At 58.2% G+C, this 14,289-nt stretch overlaps 2 protein-coding genes across 2 annotated transcripts; both read left to right on the forward strand.

Moving 5' to 3' along the window:
- The first annotated feature begins 20 nt into the window (after nt 1-20).
- On the forward strand, nt 21-7,043 carry PXMP4 (peroxisomal membrane protein 4). Its single transcript, XM_068700839.1, has 4 exons — nt 21-206; nt 386-448; nt 810-1,008; nt 1,990-7,043. The coding sequence occupies exons 1-4, from the start codon at nt 67-69 to the stop codon at nt 2,251-2,253; spliced, it is 666 nt and encodes a 221-aa protein (XP_068556940.1). The 5' UTR covers nt 21-66; the 3' UTR covers nt 2,254-7,043.
- Nucleotides 7,044-9,350: 2,307 nt separating this feature from the next.
- On the forward strand, nt 9,351-13,294 carry E2F1 (E2F transcription factor 1). The gene is made up of 7 exons (XM_068700837.1): nt 9,351-9,683; nt 9,924-10,014; nt 10,479-10,698; nt 10,830-10,982; nt 11,120-11,234; nt 11,349-11,553; nt 11,965-13,294. The coding sequence occupies exons 1-7, from the start codon at nt 9,486-9,488 to the stop codon at nt 12,213-12,215; spliced, it is 1,233 nt and encodes a 410-aa protein (XP_068556938.1). The 5' UTR covers nt 9,351-9,485; the 3' UTR covers nt 12,216-13,294.
- Nucleotides 13,295-14,289: the final 995 nt, after the last annotated feature.

Genomic DNA, 14,289 nt, shown 5'->3' on the forward strand with positions numbered 1-14,289 from the left:
CCGCCCGCCCGCCGCCAGGGGGCGGCCCCGTCCCGCAGCCTGAGGGGCCGGGGAGCGGCGGGCGCCATGGCGGGCGGGGGGGCAGCGCCGGGCCCCGCGCCCCGCGTCCCGCTGCGGGCCCTGCTCCGCGCCCTCAACGCCCTCCTCAGGCAGCGCCGCCACCGCGCCGCGCTCGCCGCCATCAAGGGCTTCCGAAATGGAGCCGTGTGAGTGGGACGGGGACATGGGGCCGCGGGGACGCGATGGGGACGGGGGGGGGCGGCCGGGGGGGGCACCGCGCTCCCTGGGGTGGCTTCTGCTGGGTGCCGGGGGGGCTCGCCCCGCTCCTGGGGTGCTCCCCTGGTGGTGTCCCCCCAAACCTCACCGTATCTCTTCGTTTTCACAGCTACGGGGCAAAAATCCGCGCCCCCCACGCCCTGGTGATGACTTTCCTGTTCAGGAGCGGCAGGTACCGGCCCGCATCACTCCGGCCCTGTTCCCCTAAGGCCCGGGTTTAAGAGCAGGAGGATCCGTGAGCCCACTGCTGTAATAACCAGCAGGATAACGTGTATGGAAATACACACACAAGTGTATGCAGTGTGCAGGGCAGCCACTTGTCTGGGGGTTGGGCCTTGGCAGAATCAGGCAAAAGCACAGCGTGAGCAGAGCGTTGATTGACCCCCAATGGGTGCCCCCCTCACAGAGCTGGAGGTGTCCGTGGGGTACCAGAGCTGCCGGTGGAGGTGGGCAGGGTGAGGGGGGTAAGGTCGGGGCTGGTTGCTGGTGGTGCTGCCTGTTTGCTCTCCTAATTGTCTCTTTCTTTTGTCCAGTTTAAGAGAGAAACTGAAGTCGATCGCTCAGGCTACGTACACCCATTCCCGGAACTTGGCGTATTTTGTGTTCACCTACAAGGGGCTGATGGCGTTGCAGTCCTGGCTACAGGGGAAAAAAATCCCATTTCATTCTTTCTTGGCAGCCTGCATTGGGGGTTGGTTAGTGTTCGGTGAGAACAATCCCGTCAACAGCCAGGTAAATGTCTTTGGTGGACGTTGAGTTGACAAAAAGACCAGTGGGTGGGTGGTTGTGTGCTGGGAACTGGCCGGTGTAGCGCGGCATCGTGCTGGTGGTTCTTGCTGTGCAGCAGGACCCCTTCACGGTATTGCTCTTTGCACAAGTTCTCCTTTTGAGTGCTCTGCGCTCAAGCAGTAGGAGAGGTGGCTGTGTGCCTCCGGGACAGAGAGTGCAGTTCGAGAGCTAGCAGCTCTGCTTGGCCTCCAGAGTTGCATCTAGGACAGCGGGTTCGCAGCCCAAAGCCACCTGGTTCCCCCACACGTTCTCTGAGCTGTGGTAACTGCCTGCCTCTGCGCTCCTGGCCTGCTTGCTTGTAGAGTTAAACCCACAATCTTGGGCTTTGTCATTTGTAGAGAACGATTGATTACAGAGCTACGCTTAACTGAACTGCTTAAACTGACAAAAGGTGCTCGGGGGAGTCTGATCTAGAGCTGGTTGTTACCGACTTCAGTTTGGGTCAGAAAAGCACAGACACAGATTAATCAGAAGCATTCTACTTGTGCAATCCCCTGCAAGACAGCACCTTCGGTCTGGTTTTAGGATGTGTCCACCCTACTGAGCCTGTCTGTATCTGCTTGGCAGGGTGACAGGGCTGCTCTGTGGCTATCGGCAGCAGCATCTGGGGTAGTGTTAACTTAGCAAAGATGAAAGTTGTGCAACTGAGCTGCAACTGTGCAAAGATCTGTTGCATCAGGTGTGATTTACTGCTTACTAAATGAGAGCACCTGCAGGGAAGCAAGGCTTTGAGGACATAAGGAAGACACAAACATCTCCAGTTTAAGATTTTTTGATATGTGAACCTACAGTCCGTTTGCCGTTACGTTGGGTAAACTGTTCCTGCCCCTTTTGCACAGCTTATCCCTTCTAAATCACTTCCTCTGACCAGGTTTACTGGCTAGGTTCTCTTCCTAATGTTCTCTGGGTTTTATCTTTATGCAGATTGTTATGTACCTGCTGTCTCGTATCCTGTTTGGCTTGTCTCGGCTGGCGGTGGAGAAGGGCTATGTCCCGCAGCCCAAGCAGGATCCCTTTCCACTCGTTGCTGCTCTGGTGTGGGGAACAGTTCTCTGGCTCTTTGAGTACCACCGACAGACTCTGCAGCCCTCCCTGCAGGCCTCCATGACCTATCTGTATGACGACAGTAACGTATGGCACGACGTTTCGGACTTCCTCATTTACAACAAAAAGCCTGCAAGCGAGTAGTTGGTTCCTTGGAAAACACCTGTGAACATGACGGTACCTAAGGGAAAAGGTTGTTCTGTCGCTCTCGACTGGTTATTATTATTATTTTTTTAATTAACTTCTGTCAAGGAGAGTTGCCTCTTGTGTCCTGACCAAAATGTTCTGATCAGTCTTCTACTAGCTCTGTTTAGAGCGAGTTAATACCCCGCAGAAACTTGTTGCAATGCCTCAGGGAGAGGCATGCCTTGGGAACCTTCAGTTAAAATCAGTCTTCTTTTAAAGATGCCTTATTTTTCCTGTGAATGTTTTTTTCTGTTTGGTTGGTTGGGTTTTTGTTTCCTTTTAAGAAAGGAAATATGCTCGTAAAATGGCAGCTTGACAGTAATTGGGGAATAGGTCTAATCATGGAAAAAATGCTCTAGGAGTTCTCTGGGTGCTCACGAGATGGAAGCATTTTTCTGCGCTGCTGTGCTCCCTGTCGTGGGAAGATGGGAGTGGGAGCCCTGCTCAGTTCTGGAAGCTGAGACATAATTTCTTGATTTCTAAAATATTGCAAGGAAGGTTGTGTGCTCCCTAAGAGAGTTCCTCTGCAATCTTTCTTCTCTCAGGGAGGCAATAAGATGTTTGAGATTAAAACTTCTGAGATTCTCTCACAGGAGTCTGGTAAATCAGGCTTGGAATGAATATTTTTTTTCTCAGTTTCTTTCATCCACTTGGGCTGCATCTGTCTTTCTACCCAGTGCACTAACTTAATACCCTGTAATTATTTAAAACTTATTTGTAAAGCTTTTGAAAGCTGCTTAAATTAAATACCAGAAACAGTTACGCAATATAAACTCCTTTGAAAACCGGCTGAGGCACATTGCGTGCCCTCGGCTGTCACGCTGGGTACTTTATACGTAGCAGTGAGATGCACTTTCGCTTTGGTGGAAGCCCGTGGGTCCAGAGTCCACCCCCTGCACCAGTGGGACGACCTCGCTGTCATCAAGCTACACGTAGCTGCTGCAGTCCTGTCGCTGGGCCAGGCTGAGGTCACGGAGGAGTATTCAGGTGGCTCTTCCTTTAAATGCACTGCTGAGTCCCACAAACAGCACGTGCCAGGCCTTCACTGAGGGTTGACCGGCCAGCTGAGAAATGCTCCATTTCATCAAAACAAAAACTTTTCGAGTTGATGAAATCAAACTGTTAACAGCATTAAGCGCTGATAGGTCTGTGTGACACTAATCCAGTCATTCACTTAATGATGCTGTGTAAAACCAGTACATCAGGAATTATTTCAGTGTGATATCACAAGAGTCAATAAGCTCCCTGTGCTGTTCCCTTTTGTCTCAGTCAATATTATTTGTTTCTTGCTCTTTTACCTTCTGTTGTCTAAAAGAAGTTAGCCGTCCGTGTACACATCCACTTTTCCATCCTGACCTTGTTGTTTCATAATCCCACTGATGGTGCTCTTCATCATTTTTTGCAGTCTCCTCTTTACAATCCAAGCTCTAGCAATTTGTTGTATTTAATGGTATGACTGGAATAGGAAGTCCAAATTCAGGTACCTTCTGTGTAGGAAAAAATTCTTGATATCTTAAAGATGTTTTTCCTTCATCTCATAAACTTTTTTATTACTACTGTGCATCTTCTGAGTGCTGCTTTGCTTTTTATTTTTCCACGCTCTGTGTCACCAAGATGGAGAGTTGAATGTTCCCCTCCCCACAGCCTGTCTGTTGCTGTGAGGTTCAGGATCGAATCTCATCCAGAGAGGCTCAGCTTGAGTAGAAATCAAGTCTTCTTTTCAGTCTTGACCTACATCTGACACTGAGGGGAGCTACGTGTGCTGTGAAGTCTCAGTGCAGAGATGGAAGCATCCTTGTGCTCATCCCATGCAGATCCGTGACATATTCTTCTTTGTGCCCAGAAAACAAGGTATTACTTTACCATCACCTGTGGTCCCTTTACCTGCTGTCATGGTCCATCTGGAATGTTGGGGTTGGAACACGGAACAGAATTTTGTCAATTTTTCTGGGCCTGGAGAAGTTAGGAACTGTTTTTGCACTTCTTTCTAGTTCAATATTTTCTTTTGTCTTGGTGATCTCAAAGATTCAAGTAGAGGGAGAAAAAAACATGAAGCTGTAGCTGAGTTGTGATTTCTGTGTAAGTATCGTGTCTGTTTTTGCTCCACTGGTGGATGCCTGAGGCCGGGTGTCCTGACAGGGGAGTGCTGCACCTGACCTTTGTGGCAGAAGCCTCAATGTGGTTCTGAACGAGCGTGTTAATATTGAGCTGATGTTGCTGAACAGCCTTTGGTGGGATTTGAGAAAACTTCCAGAATCTCAGAGCAATGGCTTGAGAATTTCTTCCTAAAACTGTTAGACTGACAAACCCCAGGCCACGAGTAGTTACTGCAGCACACGCTGCGGCCTGGCTCACATCTGAGCTGTGTCTATTTGAAGTTTTTAACGTTTTGAACAAATTGCCGGTGTTCTTTCAGGAGAAGGGCTTACAGTTCTCTTCCACGTGAGCTGATGTGCTTCTGCTAGTCGTGAAGTCAGAGGGAAATGTCCTTTTTGTGCTGCCACACGCAGTACCTCTGTCCTCTCTAGGTGGCAGAATCAAGCCAACAGCAGGGCTCCAGCAGCAACTTGGCAACTGGCCGCCGGTCGTCCTTGGTTCAAACTGCCCTTTTTCTCTTGGGAATCTACCGCCAACCTCACTTTCAAAGTAAATCGTGCCTGAGACTCCAACCATCTGTACTGGTGACCCAGGAACCAGCTGCTGTCCCTGGAAGCGAAGTGCAGCTCGTCCCAGGAGCAGGTTCTGTGCAGCCGCCGTTCGCTGCGCTTTGGGGGACGGTTTGTGCTCCTGCTGTGTGCGGGCAGGGCGCTAAGCTGCAAGTCACTGCTTTCCCCGGGGAGGTAATTGGGACGGTTCCTTAACGGCATTAGTGCACGTTGCCTCTTCTGCCACCAGATAGCTGGGGCCGGACCCCTTATGCTGCCGATGTGCCGGAACAATGCGGGCGTGTAGTAAGGAAGCGAACTAGAAGTAATTTGTCTGAGTCAGACTTTTGGATACATAAGTGACACTCCCTGCCCTCCCCCAGCGCATTGTGTAAGGAATTGAGTCCCCTGTTTGTGTTCCTTTTTATTAGCATTAAAACCAAAAGGAATAAAGAGACAGTTGGGAAGCCACCTGCGAATCGGCCGAATGCTGAAGGAATCACAAAAGAGAGCCGTTTTTTCTCCCCGACCCTGATCAGTTTTGAATTTTAAGATGAACATGCTTTTGTTTGTCTATGTCGACCTTATTTCCTCTTCTTATTTCTTCTCAGCCACCTGACTCTGAGATGCTGAGCGCCTCGAAAGAGGAGCAGAGCATCTCCATGTTTAGCTCGGTTTGTCAAAAATGGGGATTTCTGGATAAAACTGGTGTGTTCGTTTTAAATTGATGCTCCTCCTTCAGATTTTAAGCCTCTTTTACAGAGGGAACTTTAAAGGTTAATGAATTGAACTGATCAAAAGTTTTCACCAAGCCTTGACTCTGTATCCTGAGCTATTAATCATTTATTTTATGAGTGAACAAAGCGAGCTGAGGGTTATTTACAGCCGCCGCATGCTGCCCTGGCATACCTGCTGTGCTTCACTTCTCTTTGGAAAATTGCTCTTACATTAGTGTGCTTTTTCAGGATTGCTGAAGGAAACGTGTCCGGGACAATTACATTATTTAACAAGGGTGAAAGCTGAATGGGTGCGTGATATTTGGTTTAGCTGAGGTACTGCATCTGATCTGTGCAGTTCAGGAGAGGGTCATTCTGAAAGAAAAACTGCAGAAGATCTTTGGTGTCGGTGCTGCAAGACTTCCTTGCCCCGGTGGAGAAGTTTAAGCTCTGCTTTAAACCGAGCTGGGTGTGGGGTGGCAATGATGGGATGGCCTCAGGCTCCTGAAGCAGGGGTGTTCAGAACATCCCCCCTGCACCCTGAGCTCTGCAGCCAGCTGGGAGCCTTCGTGGATGGCTGGTGCTAGTGAAGGAACCAGTAACCACTGCGGGTATCCTCTCGAAGGAGAAACTGGTATGACTCAAGCTCATTTTCACTGCCTCAGCACAAACACGACCTTTGGAAAATACCCTGAGCCGCGCACTGTTTCCTATTTGTCAGGTTGTGTTTGTCTGCCTGGATCCTGCTAACCTGAGCAGCCTGTGCTCGCCTTTCTGGTGCTGGTTTTGAAATCCACCTGATAAGGAGTAGAAAAAACGAGGCGTAATGCTGCCCAGTGCCATGTCTGGCTGCCACTGTTAGTGTTTTAGGGGTGCTAATCTTGAATTCTCAACCTGTGTGTTCACACCAGATTGTTGGAGGAGGTAACTTTTTCTCCTTTACGTAGAATTTGCTTCTCTCTCATTTCTTTATGAGACTTGTGATGAGGAGGGGAGAAACAAATTAAATGCTCTGTAATGCAAATATTGTTACCTCTGGTTTTGGCCTCGCTGTATTTTGCATTCATAATTGCTATGTAGTCCAGGTCCTGATTGTCGGATGGCGTAGGATAACGCTAAGTCCATAACCTCAGGTAACTTGTGATGATGCCAATCAGAATGCTTGTGGCAACTCCCCGGGGGGTTTAAGCAGTGTGAAGGAAGGGGCAGTGGGGCTGGAGTAGCTCTGTCTGCTGTGAATCAGCTTCCTGTGCAGCCGGTGCAGCAGTCAGCCTGCTGTAAGATTTCTGCTCACCTCCTTTGCAGATTATTTCTGTATAGTTGGGTTTTGAAGATCATGTTGTGCTTTCTATAATAATAATAATAATAAACTAATTTTTTGACTTTTTTTTTTTACTGTCATCATTATGAGGCTAAACTATTTAAAGTAATGCTTAATTACTGCGTGCTACTAGTCCTGTCTGCAGAGCAGTAATGCAGAGAGGGTTTTTTGAATGAGCCATGCCCTCACATTACCTGCTCCCAATAGCCAGTGCTGGATTTACCAAGCCACCAGCCTGACCTGCTGCAGCCCCTTGGGAAGGATCCCATCCCCAGAGACAAACTGGGGTGCCTGTCATCTTCCTGAAGCACGAACTTCCCCCTGTACTGGCTGCTTGGACCTCTCAGGTGTTGCTGTATCTTCAGACCAAGTGAGTCAAACTGGGGCTGGGTTGTACGATTCGTGACGTGTGCCAACTGGACGTGCTCGGTGTGAGCAGGAATGAACAGGACCAGCTCTTGCATTGCAGCATGAAGTCAGCCTGGCTCCTTTGGGCTCCCTGGGGTGATTTTAGGGCAGGCTGTTCCTCGGTACCTTGCAACCCATCGCTGACGTGGGCAGGTGGCTTCAGAAAGCGTGCAGCTCCCAAAGAACACAGGGCTGAGTCTGCCTCTTCCATTAGCTAAGAAAAATAAGGACTTACACAAATGATCTGGGTGCCTCTTTAGAGCTGAGAGCTACAGAGGAGGTGTGCCATGGAGGTAAAAGGAAGCATGGAGAACCTCTTCTTGGTGCCACCAGCTGAGTGGCTCCTCTCCTCGGTGTCTCTGTGCCACCAGCTGAGCCAACCCACCCAGAGCAGCAGCAGGATGCCCGCTGGAGGAAGTCGTGCGGGTGCGGTTGTGCCGGTGTGCGAGCTGAGCACAGCTCTCAGCTCACAGCTCACAGCTGCAGAGAGCGGGGCCGGGCTGCAGCTGGCAGGGACAATAAACGCTTTGGGGGTTCTGCGTGCTAAGGCTGGATGAGCTCGGGGTGCTCCAGCCCGAATCGGGAATGAAGCAGCATCCTCTGCATCTTGCCAGCTGCATGCATGAAGGAGGTGTGCCTGGCAGGCAGGCCCACACATCCCCTCTGGCCTCTCCAAACACAAAGCACTGTTTGGGTCCAGCCTGTTCCTGCAGGTTGCATCCTTCCAGCCCTCCTTGCTGCGTGCTCCCACAGCCGGGAGCTGCTTGCACACACCTGCTTTGGAGGCAGCCAAAAATCATGACAGCAACGGGATAAATCCCGCTGGTGGCCAGAGCGTGGTGGCCTGACCCTGTCGGTGATGGAGAGGGCTGTGGGAGCAGCAGCCCCTGCAGCTGTGCCGGGGGGGTTCATCTGCATGCAGGGGAAGCCCCCGTCCCCCTGTCCCCGCAGCATTTGCTGCAGTGAGGGTTTGCCTCCCGGTTTGCCTCCCGTTTGTCCTCGCACCTGCCCTTTTCCAGCACCACCTCGCAGATTTGGCACCGCGGCCCCGTGGCACAGCCAAGCCGTGCGGGCGGGGGTGTGGGGGGGCACGGTGCAGGGCTCAGCCTGCTGCTTCTGAATAAACCTCCCTGTGAATTGGGGGGGGGGATAAAAATAAATAAATAAACGCTCAGGCTGCCAGCCCCCCCAGCTGCCCCCGGCCTTTGTGTGTGTGTGTGAGGGAGCAGCTGGTGCGGCAGCTGCCTCCTGCCAAACCCTGCCTGGCCCGGCCGGGGCTCCCCAGGGACGGGCAGCGCCGGCAGCCCCTGGGGTGGGCTTTGTGCGTGTCCCCCCCCCGGCAGCTCGCAGGCAGCTGCTCCGACTGCTGCTGGCGGGACACGGCAAGGGCCCAGCAGCCCAGCGGGGAGCCCTGCCCGAGCCCTGCCCCAGCACGGGGGGCGGCAGCGGCTCCGTGCGGGGCTGGGGGCTCCCGGCCCGGCCCCACCGCTCCTCGCCCCAAGCCCCCCGGGCCCCCGGGGGCGTTTTGGGGTCGGATTCCCTCGTTTTGGGTTCTCTGAGCTCTGCCCTCCCACGCGGGGCTCTTATCAGGGCCCTGCAGCCGGGGGTGCCGGCGGGGGGCGCGGCCCTGCCCCACCCGGCTGCCGGGCCCCGCGGCGGGGCCGTGCCCGTGGCCGTGCCCCCGGGGCCGCTCCGGGCGCGCCGTGCCCGCGGCCGCCGCCGCTTCCCCTTTAAGGCGCGGGCGCGCTCCGCGTCCCGGAGCCGCCCCGCGATTGGCCCCCGCCTCGGCGCGGCGCCTCGGATTGGCCGCCTGTCAGCGCGTCCGCCGCCGCCCCGCTCGACCAATGAGCGGCCGGCACCGCCCCTCTCCCCGACGGCTCCGACCAATGGGGCGCCTCCGCCCGAAGGGCGCAGCCAATGGGCGGGCGCGCCCAGCCTGGCGCCGCTTTCGCGGCAAAAAGGATTTGGCGCGCAAAGGCGCGCGGGGCCGGAGCGCGGGGACTGCCCGGCGGTGGCGCGGCGCGGAGCGGCCCCGCGCCCGGCATGGGGCGCGCCCCGGCCCCCGCCCCGGCCCCGGCCCCGCCGCCCGGCCCCTGAGCCATGGCGGCGGCGGCGGCGGGCGGCTCGGCGGGGCTGGCGGCGCTGCTGGGCAGCTCCTCCCCGCACCTCCTCATCGTCTCCTCCGCCGAGGAGCCCGCGGGCGGCTGCCGCCCCGACGCCGACCTCCTGCTCTTCGCCACGCCGCAGCCCGCCCGGCCCGGAGCCGCGCCCCGCCGCCCGGCACTGGGGCGCCCGCCGGTAACCCCCGGGACGGGGGGGGGATGGGGCGGGTGCAGGGGGGCGGCGAGGGGCCGGGCCGGGCCGTGCCACGCGGTGCCCCGCGGGCCGAGCCAGGCCCTGCCCGGCCCCGGCGCTCCGGAAGCCGCGGGCGGGGGCCGCCTCCTGCCGGGGGGGGGGAGGCAGCGCCGAGAGCCCCGGGGGGAGGCCCGGGGGGGGGCCGGGTGCCGGCCGCCCCGCTCAGGAGCCCCTGTCCCGCAGGTGAAGCGCAAGCTGAATCTGGAGAGCGACCACCAGTACATAGCCGAGAGCCTGCCCGCCGCCCGCGGCAAGCCCAGGAACCCCGGCAAAGGTACCGGCACCGCGGCCAGACCTCACCGCGCCGCGTCCCGGGGTCAGGCCGGGCCGGCTGTAACCGCGCTGTCCCCAAACTGCGCCGCTGTGCGCTGGGCTGGGGGCGAGGACCCCCTGCAGGGGCCGCCCTGCCCAGCTGAGGGGCCCCGTCCCTGCCCCTGGGGCTGTCCTTGTCACCGCAGCCTCCTGCATGCACTCCTGCCACCCTGCAGTGTCCCCGTGTGAGCCACCAAGCCCAGGCCTTGGTGCCACAGCCCAGCTCACGCTCGCAATCGAGTGCAGCTGGCAGAGCCCTGCCCCGGGGTCCTGCAGCAGCCTTCCCGGGGAGGACCCTCCTGCCCCCAAAAAATAGACCTTGGGGTCATGCAGAGCGAGGTGGCACCGGGGTGGTCTGGGGGCCTCCCGGCTCCAGGGCTGGGTTCCTGCAGTGGCTGAATGCTGCTTGTCCTCGCCCGCTGGCAGGGGTGAAGTCTCCCGGGGAGAAGTCCCGCTACGAAACCTCGCTGAACCTCACCACCAAGCGCTTTCTGGAGCTGCTGAGCAAGTCGCCCGACGGCGTGGTGGACCTCAACTGGGCGGCCGAGGTGCTGAAGGTGCAGAAGAGGCGAATCTACGACATCACCAACGTCCTGGAGGGCATCCAGCTCATCACCAAGAAGTCCAAGAACAACATCCAGTGGCTGTACGTCCCCAGGGACGGGGAGGGGGGACGCTCGGAGCAGTGGCGGTGATGACCGTGGAGATGGCCGTGGGGGGGTGCTGGCTGCGTGGGACAGCCGGAGGGGGAGGTGACAGCCCCCGTGTGTCCTGCAGGGGCAGCCAGGCCGCCGCGGGGGCCTCCAGCCAGCACCGGCTGCTGGAGAAGGAGCTGCGGGAGCTGCAGGCGGCCGAGCGGCAGCTGGACGACCTCATCCAGACGTGCACGGTGCAGCTGCGGCTGCTCACCGAGGACCCCGCCAACCAGCAATATCCTTCCGTGCGGGGCCGGGCCGGGTCTGGCGGGGTTGGAGGGCTGGGGGCAGTCGAGCCCCGGCGCCTGTGGTTGCCCATGTGGGGCTCGGTGCGTGAAGGCGTCCCCGTGTCTGCTCCTTGACCCGCCACACCGCAGCCTACGTCACCTGCCAGGACCTCCGGAGCATTGTGGACCCCTCGGAGCAAATGGTGATGGTTATCAAAGCCCCCCCGGAGACCCAGCTCCAGGTCTCGGACCCGACGGAGGTGAGTGGGGGCCCTCCCCAGTCCCTCCCCAGCTCTGCAGAGCCCTTGGTAACCCTCCTGGGCTCCCTGGGTGTTCCCCCACACCGTGTCTCACCCGTCCTGCCTTTTCCCCAGGCTTTCCAGGTCTCCGTGAAAAGCACTCAGGGCCCCATTGACGTGTTCCTCTGCCCCGAGGACAGCTCGGGGGTCTGCAGCCCCGTCAAGAGTCCCTTCAAAGCGCCTTCAGAGGAGTTGTCCCCCGGCTCGTCGCAGCCCAGAGCCTCCCCTCTCCTGCATCCCGCCCAGGACATCAACATGCCGCTGCTGCCCGGCGAGCAAGGTGGGCGGCGGGGCTGGGGGCAGTGCCTGGGCTCTGCATGGCTCAAGCCCCACGAGCCCTGGGGTGAGGGTGCGGGGCTGCAGGCGATGCTCGGGCTGTGTTTTTGCTGCCCGTTATGGGTGGCTTGGCCTCCGCGCTCGTGTTTCCCCGGCTGCCCACCAGCAGCGATGGTCTGCGCCGTGCTGAGCTCGGCAGAGGCAGCCTTGGAGGTGTGTGCCAAGGAGAGGTCGCTGGGCCTCTCCGTCCCGGCACCCCATGAGCAGTTTGGGCCACGCTGTCCTGATGACCTGGATGTTTCCAAGCTCTTCAGGACGTGCCATGCGAGCTTTCTCGGTGGTGGTGCGGAGCATTGCCCAGAGGTGCTGTTCTGTGGTGTGTCATGGGGCTGAGAGTCACTTTGTGTCCCCACAGAGGCCCTGCTGCCAGGTGCCAGCGTGCTGCCCAGCAAGTGTCCCGCCGAGGAGGTGAGCCTCTCGCCGCTGGCCTCCATGGACGCCCTCCTGGAGCAGAGCAAGGACGATTTCTCGGGCTTCTTGGCGGACGAGTTCATTGCCCTGTCGCCGCCGCAGCCGCAGGATTACCACTTCGGCCTGGAGGAGGGCGAGGGCATCAGTGAGCTCTTCGACTGTGACTTTGGGGACTTCACGCCCTTGGACTTCTGAGGCAGGCGGGTGCCCGCGTCCAGGCGCAGCCGCCGAGGGCGAAGCCCCCTGAAGCCAAGGGGCCGTGGGGCAGAACAGGGGACGGCCGCCCCGTGCCCGGCTTTGCCTCTGCGTGGTTTCTGGTGCCTTTCCTGGGGGTGTCCCTCGGCGGTGCAGCGGCCACAGGCCCTCTCACCACCCCCCTGCAATATTTCCTTCCCCTCCAGCATCTCGCTGCGGTGTGACCGAGCCCAGCGCCGCTCAGGGCAGCTCTGGTCCTTGGGGGGGGGGGGATGCTGGGGTGCGGGGGGGGGCTTCCCTCTCGGTGCCCCCTCGCCACGGGGGTGCCCGTGGCAGAGCTTTAAGCAGTCCTGTGTATAGATTGGATTAATTTATTTTGGTTCCCTGGGGACAGCGTTTCGTTTCCTGGGAGGGGCCGGGGGGGGGAGGCGTGCGGCAGTGTGGGGGTGCCGGGAGGTTTCCTTATGCTGGGAAGGGGCTGGCGGAGGTGTGGGGGTGCTGGGTCGCTGTGAGCCCCCCCTGTGCGGGGAGGGCACCGTGCCCGGCTGAGCGTGGGGTATTTATTTATTATTTATGCCGTGTGGGAGCTCTCCCAGGACGTGGTGGGCAGGGGGAGCAAGAGTGGGGCATGAAGTGGGGGGGGGAACGGTGCTGGTGGAGGGCCCCGGCGGGGGTCCGCTGGCACACCCCAGCTTTGCTTTTGCCCCCAAACGGGGTGCTGGCAAAGCCCCTGCCGTGCCAGGTGGCCATGGGAAGGGCGATGGGACAGGAATGGGGCCGTGTGTGTGTCCCCCAGGGATGGGGGGGTCCTGGGGGTGCATGGGGCCGGGGAGCATCCCCACCCCCTGGTGCCGGTGAGGACCAAACATTGTCTCCAGGTTTTCTCTTCTAAATTCCCGTGCAGCCATCCAGGCCGAGCCCCTTCTGGGGTTTGGTTCCTCCTCCCTGGCCCAAGGGTCTGGGGGGGTGGCAGGGAGGAAGGGGGGGCCCTGGGCCGGGCTGGAGCCGCACTTTCACTTACTGCCTTTTAACAAGCTTGTGTTCCTCTGAGCTTCGTGTTTAATAAAGGTTTCTACTGACTCTGGTCTCTACTTTGGGGTTGGGCTCAGCTGCCTGGGGACGGATGGGGGCCTGAAGTGTTGCCTACACCCAGAGCTAAGGGCTGGGGGGTTGTTTGTTTATTTTAACTTGAAATGCAAAGGTGGGGCTCTCAGAGTCTGCAGGAAGCACTTCTGTGGGTGAAGGACAGGAAGGGGGTGTCCCTGCAGGGCTGGGGACACCACAGATCCCAGGGAGATGGGGACATCGAGGGACGTGGGGGAGGACGGCGTGGCGGGTCTGGGGGTGGCTGGGCCGTGCTGCTTCCTTCCCGTCTTTGTGCGCTCGCTCCTCGTTCTTTCTGCCTGGCTTCCTGCGTGTTACTTATTTAAATACCCTGATAAATATTTCACTCCGGCCTGCGTTGTTGCATAAGCCCTCTGCTCTGCTCCCACCTGGGCATACAAGGCCGTGTGGTGCTGGGCTGCCCCGTGCTGCTGGGGCAGGTGCAGTACTCACACGGCTCCTCGTGCTGAGCCGGGATGGGTTTGGGTTTGGGGGTGAGGGCTCCCTGCCCTCAGGGGTGTGCTGGTCCCTTCCTTCTCCTCTGCAGGGTGCCCAGACCTGGTGGGGATGCAGAGCCTGGAGCAGTCATGATGCAGGGAGGCGGTTCCAGAGGGGTTCGTGGCACTGGAGCATCCTCGCTCACCTCCTTTCCTGCCTCCTGCCATGGGACAAACCACCCCGGCCTTTGGGGCTGGGCTGGGCCGAGGCGGTGGGAAGGTGGCAGGTTGTGCTGATAGGGATTTCCTTCTTGGTGAGTGCTCGGCGTTGTTTCCTGACAAACAAAGCCCAGCTGGGAGAGCCTGGCTGCCAAGCCTGGCCTGGGTGGATATGTGGCGCGTGTCGAGCAGTCGTTTATCCCTTCCCATTTTTCATGTCCCTATTTTTATTTGTGGAAATCTGTACCCACTTTCGTGATGTCTGCAGCGTGGAGCAGCACAGCTTTTCCCCTTCCCCCGAGCAAAGGTGAACC

Source organism: Anas acuta, chromosome 16, assembly GCF_963932015.1.
Source record: "Anas acuta chromosome 16, bAnaAcu1.1, whole genome shotgun sequence".
NCBI classification, from domain to species: Eukaryota; Metazoa; Chordata; class Aves; order Anseriformes; family Anatidae; genus Anas; species Anas acuta.